Below are 16,151 nucleotides of genomic sequence, written 5' to 3'. Positions count from 1 at the left end.
ACCATTTTTAACTGAATCCCAGGATGAACATTTCCCATCAACCATCGCCCTCTGTCTTCTTTCAGCTAGCCAATTTCTGATCCAAACTGCTAAATCACCCTCAATCCCATGCCACTGTATTTTCTGCAATAGCATACTGTGGGGAACCTTATGAAATGCTTTACCGAATTCTATATACACCACATCAACTGCGTTATCGTCATCCACCTGTTTGGTCACCTTCTCAAAGAACTCAATATGATTTGTGAGGCACTACCTACTCTTCACAAATCTTATTGACTATTCCTAATCAAATTATTCCTTTGTAGATGATTATAAATCCTATTCAACTAATGTGCATAGCTCTCCCGGTGATATTTCACATTACATGAAAATCTGTTTATTTATGTGTTTCAGGTTTGTACGTGGGAAACTCTTCTAGTGTCATACTCACTTCTTATAATATTTCCCCCATTGCGATTTGGTGATATCTGCCCGATGGTGATCAAACATTGTAATGTTAGACTCATTATACATGAAGATATGGGAGAGCTACATATTTCTGTCTAATATCTGTGCAGCTGTGTCTAGTGTCTATTTTTCACGTGTTTTGGATGTCAAATTCAAATTAGCAGTAAAATGGAAACAAGATAATTAAAAATATGTGCAATTTATTTTTTACAAGTGTAATGCCCAAAATTACTCTTTAAAACTGTATCTATCAAACATCAACAAAGCTTTGAATTGATCATTAATGTCAGAACAATTAATCAAACATTCCCATAACAAAGACTGTAGTCTGAGATACTCATTCTGTTTATTTCACTAGAAACATCTTTTCACAGAAACTAATATATTTTATCTCTCTTAAGCTCCTGAAGTTCTGGACCAAAAACCATATGACAAAGCTGTTGACTGCTGGTCTATTGGAGTAATTGCATACATTCTGTGAGTTTCTGAAGATATGTAAAGAGTTTTGACTTGATTCCATTAGAAAAATATATTGTGCTGACATATGTGCCATTTTATCAGCTGATTTTTAAAATTGCTGAAATAAAATCAGAAATTTCTGGAAACACTCAGCAGGTATGACAGCGTAGAAACATAGAAAATAGGAACAGGAGTAGGCCTTGTCCCTGCTCTGCATTTATCCTGGATGATCATAGAATTCAATCTAACTCTCGCTTTTTTTATTCATATCCTGTAATCCCAAGTGCTATATCCAACTTCTTCCTTAAATCATATAATGTTTGGCCTTGACTGCTTTCTGTCATACCAAATTCCACAGGCACACCACTGTCTGGGTGAAGACGTTTCTTTTCTTCTCTGTCCTCAATGGTTTACCCAAAATCCTTCGTCTGTGACCCATGGTTCTGGATTCTTTTGTCAATAGAAACATCCTTTCTGTATCCACCCTGTCTCGTCCTGTTGACAATTCTTAGATTTCTGTGACTCACCCCTCAATCCTCTAAACTCCAGCAAATATTATTCTAATTGGTTCAACTTCATACATCAGTCTTATCATTCTGGGAATCAGTTGGTAAATCTTTGCTGCACTCTCTCTATAGCAATAACATCCATCCTCAGATGAGGAGACCAAAACTGCTCACGGTATTCAAGGTGAGATCTCACCAAGGCCCTGTATAATTGTAACAGGGTAAGCTGTTCCTGTGTTAAAATCCTCTTGTTATGAAAACCAAAATACCATTTGCCTTCTTGATCACCTGCTGTAGCTGTATGCTCACCATCAGCAACTGGTGTACAAGGACACTCAGGTCTCATTGCACATTCCCCTCTTTCAATTTATAGCTATTGGGATAGTAATCTGCCTTCCTGTTTTTGCTACCAAAGTGGATAACCTCTCATTTATCCACATTAAACTGCATCTGCCAAGTATTTGCCCACTTACTCAACTTATCAAAATTATCTGAAGTATCTCTGAATCATTCTGACAGTTTGCCCTCCCACCCATCTTTGTTTCATCTGCAAATTTGGAGATATTACATTTAGTTCCCTCTTCAAAATCATTAATATATATTATGAGTAGCTGAGATCCCAGCTCTGATTCCCTGTGGTAACCTTAAGTCACTGCCTACCATTTGGAAAACAAGACTTGTTTATTCCATCTCCTTGTTTTCTGTCTGCCAACCAGTTTTCTTTCTATCTCAAAACACAACCTCTCCAATCATATTGACTTTAATTTTTCATGCTCATCCCTTATGTGGGACTTTATCAAAAGCCTTCTGAAACTTAGATGCATTGTTTCTCTAATTACCCAAAACTAACAGGTTGCTTATAAAGAGGAAATGTATATTATGCACATCCAATTGTGATGAAGAATTGGTTGTAAGATGGGTACAATTTGACATTGGGCACCAGTTCAGTAAATGTGTATATAAAACTAAAACTTAAATTGGGGTTTAGTGTTAGGGTGGTAGGAAGGGTCATTTTAAATAAATACATCCAACCAGAATCTGCTACAGTTGAAATTGGCACAAAGAAAAATAGGGCACAGTCCCAATTGGGACTTGGGAGAATTTCATTATCTTGTGATCCTGCATTTCACAGCCAATACTCCAAGGCATCATCTGCTGGTGCTGGTGGTAAAAGACTATAATTCCTCCCTTGAAGTTTGAACATTAAATTGCGTCTTTCCCAAAATGGCAGACAAATTACCAAATTATATGTAACTAGCAAACTGCAAGCAACAAACCAAAAGGATTGAGACGAACAATTTTGCTTCAATTTTAATAGGTTATGTGGCTACCCTCCTTTCTATGAAGAGACTGAGACTAAACTGTTCGCTCGGATTTCAAATGCTGACTATGAATTTGACTCTCCATTCTGGGATGATATTTCTGAGCAAGGTGTGTGAGCAGTTGCAAATGAAGTCTGTAAATATTGTAACGCATTGAATGACTCCCATTTGCGAACCCATTAATGAAGAATATTCTGAATGCAGCTGTAAAAATAAGTTTGCAAATTATGTAGTATATTAAGGAATATTCCATATGTACCATAGTTTCAGGATTGAGATCTTGATTCCAAGTAAATCGTTAACATGCATTTTTATATTGTTGGACATTACAATGTCTGACATATTACATGGAAAATTTTGTCCTGTATTCATGAAGTTTCATTCTGGTATTGTCAAGGTGCTTTGATAGTGCCAATTGGGACTTGGGAGAATTTCATTATCTTGTGATCCTGCATTTCACAGCCAATACTCCAAGGGACTCTGGATGCTTAACCTATGAGCATATTCAAGACTGTGATGAATGTGCTTTGGATATTGAGAATCAAGCGATATGGGGAAGGTGCAGCTGGGTGGAAATTCAGTCACAGCTTGATGGTGGAGCGGATTGTAGGGACTCTCTGGTGTATTCCTGCTTGTATTTCTAATGCTCTTATGATAATTAACTGACCTTCATATTAACCAACTGCCTTGAGCAATGTGATATTTCAAGCATGCAAGTGGCAGATTGGCTAGTTGGCATGTAAAAAGTCCTGGCAATATGATATGGAATCATGATACCTCTAGCAATAGGGCATTCCATCTCTAAAGCAGTGTGTTTAAAGGGTAACAGGAGGCAGTTGGGCAAAAGCTGCATAAAACTGGTCCTCAGGTCATCAATCTCAAAATGACCTTATATATTTCTTAATGTTACCTCTGGGAGCACAAGTGTTTCATTCAGAGAACTGCTGCTTTGAAACAATATCAAGATGCTTATGACATTTCTGTGGATCCTGTGAGTGATGTTGTGAGTTCTTCAGTATACATGTATACTATAAGATCAAGTATCTGGAGAGCGTAAAAACCTAACCAAAATGTTTCTGATTTCAAAATAGCTCAGAAATTTGATCACCTTGTTTAGATAGCATTGCAGCACAAAGGCATTGTGATCATTGAAAGAATGCCCAATTGAGAACTCCTCCAGAAAACAATCTAGAAGCAATCAGTGATTTAATGAAAGCCTCCTCTTTTACCTGTTATTCTTGTTTTTAAAACCCTTGAAAAAATTACACCATGCTAAATTAAGTAAATCTGATTAAGATTGAGATTAGGGTTCTGAAGAAGGACATTCTTGCTTTTGAAGGAGTCCAATGAACGTTCACCAGACTGATTCCTGGGATGGTAGGATTGACGTATGAAGAAAGACTGGAATGACTGGGCTTATACTCACTGGAATTGAGAAGAGTGAGGGGGGATCTAATAGAAACATATAAAATCCTGCTGGAACTGGACAGACTAGATGTGGGAAGAATATTCCCGATGTTTGGGAAGTCCAGAACTAGGAGTCTGAGCCTAAGAATAATGGGTAGGCCATTCAGGACTGAGATGAAGAAGAATTTCTTCACTCAGAGAGTTGTGGGCTTGTGGAACTCTCTACCATGGAAAGGTGTTCATTCGATAGATTCAAAAGGGAGGTAGACGTAGCCCTTGCAGCTAAAGGGATCAAAGGGTATGAAAAGAAAGTAGGAATAGGATACTGAGATTGCACAATCAGCCATGATCATATTGAATGGTGGTGCAGGCTTGAAGGGCCGAATGGCCTACTCCTGCACCTTTTTTCTATGTTTTTATGTGAGTTTTCAACACCTTTCCAAGTTCATAATTACTGCTAGACACACTGATTGTCTGTGAAAAGCAAATTCCACATTTGTGCAATGTCAATATTGTCTAGCACATTTAAAAAATTGAGCCATTTTAAATAATTATTTTCAAAGATTGTTTATGATATTTTCACTTTTTAATCTAATTGTAATCATTTAATTTGCAACATTTCAATATCTGTCAGTCCTCTTGACTTGGTGTCAAATTAGAACTGTCATTAGGAATGAGGAAATCTATGCCTCAGACTTCACTTTACATTTAGAGTCACAGAGTCATAGAGATGTACAGCACGGAAACAAACCCTTTGATCCAACTCGTCCATTCCAACTAGATATCTTAACCTAACCTAGTCCCATTTGCCAGCACTTGGCCAATATCCCTCTAAACCCTTCCTATTCATATACCTATCCAGATGCCTTTTAAATGTTGTAATTGTAGCAGCTTCCACCACTTCCTCTAATAGCTCATTCCATACACACACCACCCACTGTGTGAAAATGTTGCCCCTTAGGACTCTTTTATATCCCAACCCTGGAAAAAGACCTTGTCTACTTGTCCTATCCATGCCCCTCATAATTTTATAAACCTCTATAAGGTCAGCCCTCAGCCTCCGATGCTCCAGGGAAAACAGTCCCCACCTATTCAGCCTCACCTTATAGCTCAAATCTTCCAAATCTGGCAGCATCCTGTATATCTTTTCTGAACCCTTTCAAGTTTCACAAGTTTCCTTCCTATAGGAGAGAAACCAGAATTGCATGCAATATTCCAAACGTGGCCTAACCAATGTCCTATGCAGCCGCAACATGACCTCCAAACTCCATACTCAAAGCTCTGTCAAATAAAGGAAAGCATACCAAAAGCCTTCTTTGCTAACCTATCTACCTGAGACTCCACTTTCAAGGAGCTATGAACCTGCACTCCAAGGTCTCTTTGTTCAGCAATACTCCCCAGGACCTTACCATTAAGTGTATAAGTCCTGCCCTGATTTGTCTTTCCAAAATGCAGCCCCTCACATCTATCTCAATTAAACTCCATCTATGACTCTTCAGCCCATTGGCTCATCTAATCAAGATCCCATTGTACTCTGAGGTAACCCTCTTCACTGTCCACTACATCTCCAATTTTGGTGTCATCTCCAAACTTACTTACTATACCTCTTATGCTCACATCCAAATCATTTATTTAAGTGACAGAAAGCTGGGTCCCAGCACTGATCTTTGTGGCACTTCACTGGTCACAGGTCTCCAGTTTAAAAAGCAACCCTCCACTACCACCCTCTGTCTTCTACCTTTGGACAAGTTTTGTATCCAAATGGCTAGTTCTCCCTGTATTCCATGAGATCTAACCTTGCTAACCAAAGAATTTGTCGAATGCCTTACTGAAGTACACATAGACCACGTCCACCATTCTGCCCTCATCAATCCTCTTTGTTACTTTTTCAAAAACTCAATTAAGTTTGTGAGACATTATTTCACACACACAAAGGCATGCTGACTATTCCTAATCAGTCCTTGCCTTTCCAAATACATGTAAACCTGTCCCTCACAATTCTCTCCAACAACTTGCCAACCACCAATGTCAGGGTCACTGTTCTATAGTTCCCTAGCTTTTCCTTACCACCTTTCTGAAATACTGGCATCACGTTCACCATCCTTCAGTCTTCCAGCACCTCACCTGTGACTATCGATGATACAAAATCTCAGCAAGGGGCCCAACTATCACTTTCCTAGCTTCCCTCAGAGTTCCAAGGTCCATCTGATCAGGTCCTGGGGATTTATCTACTTTTATGCATTATCCAGCATCTCCTCCTCTGTAATATGGACATGTTTCAAGATTGTCACCATCTATTTCCCCACATTCTATATCGTTCATGTATTTCTCCACAGTAAACATTGATGCAAAATACTTGCTTGGTATTTCCTCCCTCTCCTGTGGTTCCACACATAGGCAGTCATGAAGGGCTCTATTCTATCCCTAGTTTGTCCTTAATTTGTTTATAAAATCTCTTTGGATTCTCCTTAACCCTATTTGCCAAAGCAATCTCATGTCCCCTTTTTGCCCTCCTGATTTCCCTCTTAAGTATACTCCTACTGCCTTTATACTCTTCTAAGGATTCGCTCGATCTCAGGTGTCCAAACCAAACATGCGCTTCCTTTTTCTTAACAAAAACCTCAAATTCTCTAGTCATTCAGCACTCCCTACACTTACCAGCCTTTCCTTTCACCCTAACAGGAATAAATTGTCTCTGGACTCTCGTTCTCATTTTTGAAGACTTCCCATTTTCCAGCCATCCCTTTACCTGTGAACATTTGCCCCCAGTAAGCTTTTGAAGGTTCTTGCCTAATACCATCAAAATTGGTCTTCCTCCAAATTAGAACTTCAACTTTTATCTCCAGTCTATCCTTTTGCATTACTATTTTAAAACTAATAGATTTATGGTTACTGGCCCCAAAGTGCTCCCCCACTGACACCTCAGTCACCTGCCTTATTTCCAAAGAGTAGGTCAAGTTTTGCGCATACTGAAGCAGAAAGTTTTCTTGTACACACTTGACAAATTCCTCTGCATTTAAGCTCTTAACACTATGGCAGTCCCAGTCTATGTTTGGAAAGTTAAAATTCCCTACCATAACCACCTATTATTCTTACAGATAACTGAAATTACCTCACAAATTTATTTCTCAATTTTATGCAGACTATTGGGGGGGGGTCTATAATACAATCCCAATAAGGTGATCATGCCTTTCTTTTCTCGGCAGAAGTGGATACTGCAGATGCTAGAGATTAGAGTCAAAACTAGAGTGGTGCTGGAAAAGCACAGCAGGTCAGGCAGCATTCGAGGAGCAGGAAAATTGACGTTTTGGGCAAAAGCCCTTTATCAGACTAACTTTCTTATTTCTCTGTTCCATCCAAATAGCTTCCCTGGATGTATTCCCAGGAATATATCATTCCTAAGTATAGCAGTAATGCTATCCCTTATCAAAAATGCCACCCCTGTCCCCCGCCTCCTCTCTTGCCTCCCTTTCTGTCCTTCCTGTGTCATTGGTATTCTGGAACATTAAGCTGCTAGTCCTGTCCATCCCTGAGCCACATTTCTGTAATTGTTATGATATTCCAGTCCCATGTTCCTACTCATGCCCTGGGCTCATCTGCCTTACCTGGTAGGCTTCTTGCATTGAAATAAATGCAGTTTAATTTATCAGTCTACCTTGTTCTCTCATTTGTTCCTCCCTGCCCTGACTGTTTGACTTGCTCCTTTTCCCAACTGTACCAGTCTCAGATTGATCTCTTTCCTCACTATTTCACTGGGTCCCACCTCCCCACCTTACTAGTTCAAAGCCTCCTGAGCAGCTCTATCAAATCTCCCTGTCAGTATTTTAGTCTCCTTCTAATTCAGGTGCAGTCTGTCCTTCTTGTACAGGTCACTTCTACTCCAAAGGTGATTCCATTGATCCAAAAATGTGAACCCTTCTCCCTTGCACCAGCTCCTCAGCCACATATTCATCTGCTCTATCCTCCTTTCCTACCCTCACTAGCTCATTGCAATTGGAGTAATCCAGATATTACTATCCTCAAGGACCTTCTTTTTAAATTCTTGCCTAACTTCTTATATTCTTCCTTCAGAATCTCATCCTTTCCATTCCTATGTCGTTAGTTCTAATGTGTACAATGACCTCCTGCTGGTCCCTCTCCCCTTTGAGAACATTCTGCACCCTCTTTGAGACATTCTTGATCCTGGCACCAGGGAAGCAAAATACCATTCTGATTTTTTGCTGCTGGCCGCAAAAATGTCCGTCTATGCCTCTGACTAGAGAGTCCCCTATCACAATCGATCACTTGGAACCTGAAATACCCCTGATTACATTCGAGCCAATCACGATACCAGAAACTTGGCTTTTCATGCTACATTCCCCTGAGAATCCATCATCCTCTACATTTGCCAGGGCAGCATATTCGTTTGAGATGGGGATAGCCACAGGAAACTTCTGCAATACCTGCCTACCCCTCCTAACTTTCCTGGAGTTAACCCATCTACCTGACTGTATCTTCGGCTTTTCTCCCTTCCTATAACTGACAGCTATCACACCCCCTAGCTCTTGTAAATTCCTAATTGCCTCTAACTGCTGCTCCAACCGATCCATGCGATCTGATAGGAACCAAAGACACTTCCCGCAGACATAACCATCAGTAACATGGAAACTCTCACATCCAACAGGAACAGCACATCACTCTGTTAAAGGCCATCTTTGCTCATTCCCAATAGCACTGCCTTATTGCTCTTAAAAAAAAGTGGTCCAGGCTAACTTAGTACTTATGGTTTATATATTTGAAATTTAATCAAGAGACAAATCTCAATAAAATATATAGTCAAGAAAGAACCCATTCTACTCACTACTGTAGACACAGCAAGGTTACATGTAAAAAACTATGCACTTACTCTCCCACACAGGTTCTTCGAAGGTCAGCTGTGAATTTCGCTGTTTGTTAATTTTTCGTAGGCACACCACTTTGCCCAGAGATGCATGAATTCAAATAGCAAAGGCAGTAACTGTGCAGATTCATTTTTGTATCAGTTAACAGTGTAGGTTTCTTTCTGTCTCTCCCTCACTGACCATGCAGTCGCTGCCTTTTGTCTGTCTTCCTCTTTTTAAAAGTGCCATTGTTTTGATCTTTTTTTTACCCAAAGTTCCAAAATAATGCAACAGTAACTGCTGCTCCTGGAAGTCGAAGAAATCACCTCCAACACCTAAAATATCTCAAAAAAGGAGCAACTCTTACAGCCACAACTTCTTCCTGTCCTCCTTCTTGGATTACCCAGAATCCTAGATGCTTTCAGAGTTGAGTGCCATTGACCACACAATCCAGCTTGCACACAATTGGAAAAGTACTTGCAAACTGAAATACTTGCAAAGAGTAAGCACTCTTCTTCAGTGGAAAAGGCTGCTGAGTTCCATATAGTTTCCAAACGACTGCATAGAATTGCTCAGTTAGTTGCTATTTTCTGAGCAATAAATGAACTGAAATGCATTGACAAATATCCACACAAACTAAAAGGGGATTAAATTAAAGGATCTGAAAATTTGGAAATTTGGATATATTTGTTTTCTGCTATAAATATGAAACACTTGTTTTCCCAGTAGAATGAAAAGAAACTGTCACCTACTGAAAAGAAAATTATATGTGAAACTGGGCATTATTTTAACCATTAGCCATTTTGTTCTAGAATTATGTCAATGTGACTTATACTGCTGTTGTGCTTTTGTTAAATGAGTAATGTGTAGCAGCTTGTCAAGGAAGACTCATAGGAATTTCCTTTCTCTACTTCCATACCCATTGATGTCCATTGTAATAAAAGTCAAGCTGCTTTTGATTAAATTTATGAAGTGAATTAATTTCCTCAAGAATTGAACTGGTTTTTAAAGTGGCTTTCTCAATGCCTCTACATTGAACTTAAAAGAATTGCTGTCAATACAGTTTATTTTTACACTGAAATGTTTTACAATATGTAAAATGATACTTTCTTATTGCCAACTGACATTTCATTCTATTTCTTTTCTTCATTTCAAAATTTCAGCAAAATCTTTTGTCAGGCACTTGCTGGAAAAGGACCCAAAAAAGCGCTTCACTTGTGAACAGGCTTTACGACACCCCTGGTAAACTAAACATGACAGCTTTGAGTCTGTGCAAATTGTTTTCCTCTCACCAAATTGAGAAAAGGAACCGTGTTAAAAAAAAATTACATTAATATCACACATTGTAATTGTTGAGGATTAATGCACATTTTCATTTGTTGAATGCTGTAGGTGAGTTAGGGGCTTTCCCACTCATGGAAGAATCACATTGCAGAGTATTTATTGATAATAATAAGAATTCAATCTGTGTTAGCGGTGTAGTGGTTCATTTATTGATTCTCAGTAGAACCACAAAGCTTGCACCAATTACATTTCTGTGGAGTTCCTGGATGTCCACAAAGGTTTGTATTTGTTAGAATTCCTTGACCATCAAGAAAGGATGCAACTGTGAAATACAATGGGTCAGTCAAACTTAATAATATTATCCAAAGGATGGTGAATAGCAATTAATGGAAACCCGATCCCACATTTGATGTGAATAATTAGTGTAATTGCCGACAACAAATTAATAATGACTATTGTTAATAAGTACATTAATGAAATATCTCTAGTGATAGAAAGTAGTAGAAATGTTCACTATGAAGAGGAGTGAATATTCTTGTGCGTAATGGTATTTTGCAGTTCTACAATCTCACAGATCTATGTAGTCACTGACCTTCTCTTTCTCTTAACAGGATCACAGAGAACATTGCCCCACTCCATGATATCTATCTTTCTGTCAGTGTTCAGATCACAAAGAACTTTGCAAGGAGTAATTGGAAGGTGAATCCTGCTGAGATAAACTTTAAAACTCTTGTAAAACCTATAAAGTGCAGTGGCCTTACTTACCTTTATTAAACAAAACTATGACATGTCATTGAGTCATAGAGTCATACAGCATAGAAACAGACCCTTTGGCCTACAAGTCTATGCTGACATATAAACACCAAACTACACTAATCCCATTTACCTGCACTTGGTCCATAGTCTACAATGCCTTAGCATTTAAATACTGATTGAGATGCTTCATAATTGTTGGAGAGTATCTGCTTTGATCACTCTTTCCAGCACCATGTTCGTTATTTCTCCCACTCTCTGGGTGAAAATCTTCTTTTCTCATATTTTCTCTAAATCACTTTCTCACCTTAAACTTATACGCCCTCTGGTCTTAGACACATCTGCCAATTGGAATAAAATTTCAAGATCTTCTCTGTCTATACCTCTCATTGTTTTGTATCCCTCAATCAGATCCCCTGTCAACCACCTCTGCTCACAGGAAACAAACCCAATGTATTGTCTACGTCTTCATAACTGAAAATTTTCATCACATACAACATCCCAGTGAATTTCCTGTGCAGTGCAATCACATCCTTCCAAACATGTGGTGACCAGAATTGCATACAGTATTCTATCTTGTAACGTAAATAATGGTTTATCAATATATAACAAAATTGTCTTGCTCCTATATTCTTTGCCCTGACTAATGAAGGCAAGCATCCTCATATGCCTTCTTCATCACCCTGTCTACCTACATTGATGACTTCAAGGAATTATCGGCTTCTAAACTAAGGTCCTTTTGTTCCTCAGTAGTCCTGAGGGACTTCTGATTATTGTATATGTCCTTCCTCTATTGGACCTCCCAAAATGCATCAACTCACACTTATTAAGAATAAATATCATCTTTGGCTTAGCTGTGTCCAATTTACTAGTTGATCAATATCAGACCATAGCTTGAGACATCCTCCTCACCATCAATGCTATCAACTTTTGTATCATCTGCAAACTCACTAATTATACCTTCTACATTTACATCCAAGTTGTTAATGTACATAACGAATACCAAAGGTCCCACCACCAATCCCTATGGTACACCAGTGGTCACAGGCTTCCAATCACAAAACAAAATCCCTCTACTATTATTCTTTGCTTTCTACTTGTCAGCCAAATTTGGATACAGTTTGCCAACTTGCCTTGGAGTCCATAGGCTCCGATCTTTTAGACCAGCCTTCCATGTCGGAGCTTGTAAAAGGCCTTATTGAAGTCCATCATTGTCCTCATCAATATATTAAGTTACTTTTGCAAAGAATTCAATTACATTTGTTAGGACCATTTGGTAACAAATCTGTCTTGACTATCCCTGATCAATTGCTGCCTTTCCAATTACTGATTAATCCCATCGCTCAGAACTTTTTCCAGTAATTTCCCATCACAGACGTAAACTAATCGTTCTGTAATTACCTAACCTAACCCTACTGCCGCTCTTGAACAAAGGAAACACATTAGCTCTCCTTCAGTTATCTGGCACTTCGGCTGTAGCCAGTGAAGTATTAAATATCTCTGCCAGGACCACAGCAATCTCCTCCCTCACCTCCCGCAGCAATGTCATCAGTGTCATCTCATCAGGTCTTGGGGATTTGTGTACCTTTGTGCCTAATACCTCCGCCTTGTAAATCTTAACAAACTCTAGAACCTCACTTTCCCAACTGAAATCCCCAACTACAATGTCTTTCTCCTGCATAAATAGCAATGAAACTTATTCATTAAAGACCTCACCCACATCCTCAGGCTCCACGTACAGGTTGCCCCTTTGGTCTCTAATAGGCTCCACTCTTTCCCTGATGATCCTTTTACTCTTAACATACTTACAAAAAGCCAAAAATCACTTGCTATTTATGAAAAGAAACTTTTATGGGATATCATAATGTGTGGTATAAATTAATGCTTTTGAAAGGAATTATTTTTGTTCAAGGTTCCCTCATTACAGTGCTAATCTCAGTCAGAAAAAATTACAGATGAAGATTACCTGCTGATTTGATCACACATTTCCCGTCTTTCATTCAAGAAAAAAAATGTTCATTTTGATAGAATTAATGCATTGAATTGTCTAAAGTTAAAAAATCACACAACACCAGGTGGTAGCCACTTGACGAAGGAGCAACGCTCCGAAAGCTAGTGTGCTTCCAATTAAACCTGTTAGACTATAACCTGGTGTTGTGTGATTTTTAACTTTGTACACCCCAGTCCATCACCAGCATCTCCAAATCTTGAATTGTCTAGTTCTGGCACTGCTATGCCACTAGAGGACAGTAGAGTGCTTTGCTTTTCAAATATGCTGGTTCTGACTATGTTCTACTGAAAGATTAATGAATTTCCCTTTGTTACGCTGTATTTTATTGTCATTGTGCCATTAAGACCATTGTCTTACCAAGCTAATTAATTCTTTCTTAGGTGTACCTCATCCAGTCACAATTTCTGTATACTTGAGACTTAGTTATCTGACCTCTCTCTTTTCATAGCGAGCAATCAATGCTGTATTAGTTGTGAATTACATGAAGAAGATGCAATTATCGTCAAACCAACAATCACGGGGAAACAGTTGCAATTATGACCAGAGTGACTCCAAACTTTCTAAGAATCTATCGCAACAATATACGACAGACCTTTCAGCAAAGGGGTCAGTACCATTGGTGACTAGCAAAGTTGCCAAACAGAGCATTGCATCAGACTATGTTGAAAAGGAACATCCTCACCAAAGGACGAGTGAGAGTGCATTAATTTGTGCAATATTAGATGTGAAAAAAAGCAACAGACTAACTAAACAGGACATGGCTGCTAGTTACGCTGTAAATGGAAATGTGCACGCTGACACCGCTAAGAAAAGAAAGGAGATGGAGATTTCCACTGCTGCAACCAAAACTCTTCCATCAAGTAAAGCTCAGGACCAGTAAGTAATGCTTGTTCAAATTTATTATTCAAATTGAAATAAGACTTCTAAGAAGACTGAGTTGATTATTTGATAATATTTGTTTATTAATATGAACAGAGACAAATACATTAATAGTCAGTTGTTGTTGCATGTGTTTTGGTGATGCTTTGTGGAGTTCGTAACCTAAGGTATTGATATAGTTGGACATTTGGCTAATTTTTAAGGTAAGCTTTTATTTGCACATATTTCATTCTGTACGTAAGGTGTAAGCTGGTGCTTCTTCGCTAAAGTCTTCTCAACACCTGCCTGGCTTTTACAGTGGCCAGACAATTGTCACTCTAGCAGAGATGGGAATTGCAAGTTTTTGCAGAATCCAAAGGAATCACCCAAAATTGAAGATTTCTCTTAGAAACTTTCCCACATGTGGAACCCGCCAAATATCTCCATTTAATTTGAAGAATTCGGAGGGCTTTGATAAAATTAAGTAAATAGTTACTCAGGGAATATTAGACTATTAAAAACATAGATCTGAGTTATGATTCAACTGACTCCCCCCACCCGCCATGCTTACCTTATAGACTCCCACTTACACCTCCCCCAGACCCTGATAAAATGCCCCTCCTAGACCCAAGCCTTGCCACTTGTTCAGAATCTGACACATCTCTTTCACTTGGGTCACGACCCAATTCCTTTCCCCACCATTGGACCCAAAACTCCTTTTCCCAATATAGCCTGGACATACCCTTCCCTGTTCCAAACCAGACATACCCCTCCCCTCTCTGGATTTGATAACCTTCTCTTCTTCATCCATTCAAGACCTGTTCCCCACCTTTTCCCACTCCAGAACTGCACCCCCTTTCCCAGTCTCTCGTCCTGTCACCCCATAATCGTTTGGAGTCAGAATAAATTTCCCCTGTTCTAGATCCTTTGCCCCACAATGGGGCATGGCTTGCCTTCCCCCATCATCTCTGCACCATGAGAGAATTGTCAGAATGCAAGTATAGCTTCACATACCTGCAGGAACTTAGATTGGAATCTCCTATTAGAAATATGGAACTTTCTTCTCTTATTCATACTCTGCTTTTGGCATACTATAAATGAATAATTTATTCATAAGACAAATAATGCCATCAATTCCTTCCAATATGTTGTTCTCTGAAATATCTCTGGTACGGATGTGATCCCAAAGGGTTAGGTAGTTTAAACAATAATATTCAAATGACATGATGAAAACATTCAGCGGAACACTGTTTAAGAAGGGTGGTAAGGACAAGCCAGGAAACTATAGACCAGTGAGCCTGACGTCGGTGGTGGGCAAGTTGTTGGAGGGAATCCTGAGGGACAGTATGTACGTGTATTTGGAAAGGCAAGGACTGATTAGGGTCAGTCAACATGACTTTGTGCATGGGAAATCATGCCTCACAAACTTGATTGAGTTTTTTGAAGAAGTAATAAAGAGGATTGATGAGGGCAGAGCGGTAGATGTGATCTATATGGACTTCAGTAAGGCATTCGCCAAGGTTCCCCATGGGAGACTGGTTAGCAAGATTAGATCCCGTGGAATGCAGGGAGAACTAGCCATTTGGATACAGAACTGGCTCAAAGGTAGAAGACAGATGATGGTGGTGGACGGTTGTTCTTCAGACTGGAGGCCTGTGACCAGTGGAGTGCCACAAGGATTGATGCTGGGTCCTCTACTTTTTGTCATTTATATAAATGATTTGGATGCGAGCATAAGAGGTATAGTTAGTAAGTTTGCAGATGACACCAAAATTGGAGGTGTAGTGGACAATGAAGAAGGTTACTTCAGATTACAACAGGGTCTTGATCAAATTGTCCAATGGGCTGAGAAGTGGCTGGTGGAGTTTAATTCAGATAAATGCGAGGTGCTGCATTTTGGGAAAGCAAATCTTAGCAGGACTTATACACTTAATGGTCCTAGGAAGTGTTGCTGAACAAAGAGACGTTGGAGTACAAATTCACAGATCTTTAAAAATGGAGTCGCAGGTAGATAGGATAGTGAAGAAGACGTTTGGTATGCTTTCCTTTATTGGTCAGAGTATTGAGTACAGGAGTTGGGAGGTCATGCTGCGGCTGTACTGGACTTTGGTTAGGCCACTGTTGGAATATTGCATGCAATTCTGGTCTCCTTCCTATGGGAAAGATGTTGTGAAACTTGAAAGGGTTGAGAAAAGATTTACAAGGATGTTGTCTGGGTTGGAGGATTTGAACTATAAGGAGA

At 39.3% G+C, this 16,151-nt stretch overlaps 1 protein-coding gene across 2 annotated transcripts in view; it reads left to right on the top strand.

Moving 5' to 3' along the window:
- LOC122563163 (calcium/calmodulin-dependent protein kinase type 1-like) overlaps window positions 1–16,151 on the top strand; it is a 42,590-nt gene that overhangs the window by 16,797 nt on the left and 9,642 nt on the right. For both annotated transcript variants that reach the window (XM_043716646.1, XM_043716645.1), the window contains exons 7-11: window positions 852–927; window positions 2,734–2,846; window positions 10,167–10,245; window positions 10,899–10,986; window positions 13,500–13,927. In XM_043716646.1, coding sequence (XP_043572581.1) covers window positions 852–927; window positions 2,734–2,846; window positions 10,167–10,245; window positions 10,899–10,986; window positions 13,500–13,927 — 784 coding nt within the window. The remainder of the gene's footprint in view (window positions 1–851; window positions 928–2,733; window positions 2,847–10,166; window positions 10,246–10,898; window positions 10,987–13,499; window positions 13,928–16,151) is intronic.

Source organism: Chiloscyllium plagiosum, chromosome 26, assembly GCF_004010195.1.
Source record: "Chiloscyllium plagiosum isolate BGI_BamShark_2017 chromosome 26, ASM401019v2, whole genome shotgun sequence".
Lineage (NCBI taxonomy): Eukaryota > Metazoa > Chordata > Chondrichthyes > Orectolobiformes > Hemiscylliidae > Chiloscyllium > Chiloscyllium plagiosum.
The sequence above is the reverse complement of the archived record's forward strand: the minus strand, read 5'-3'. Positions and strand labels throughout refer to the sequence as shown.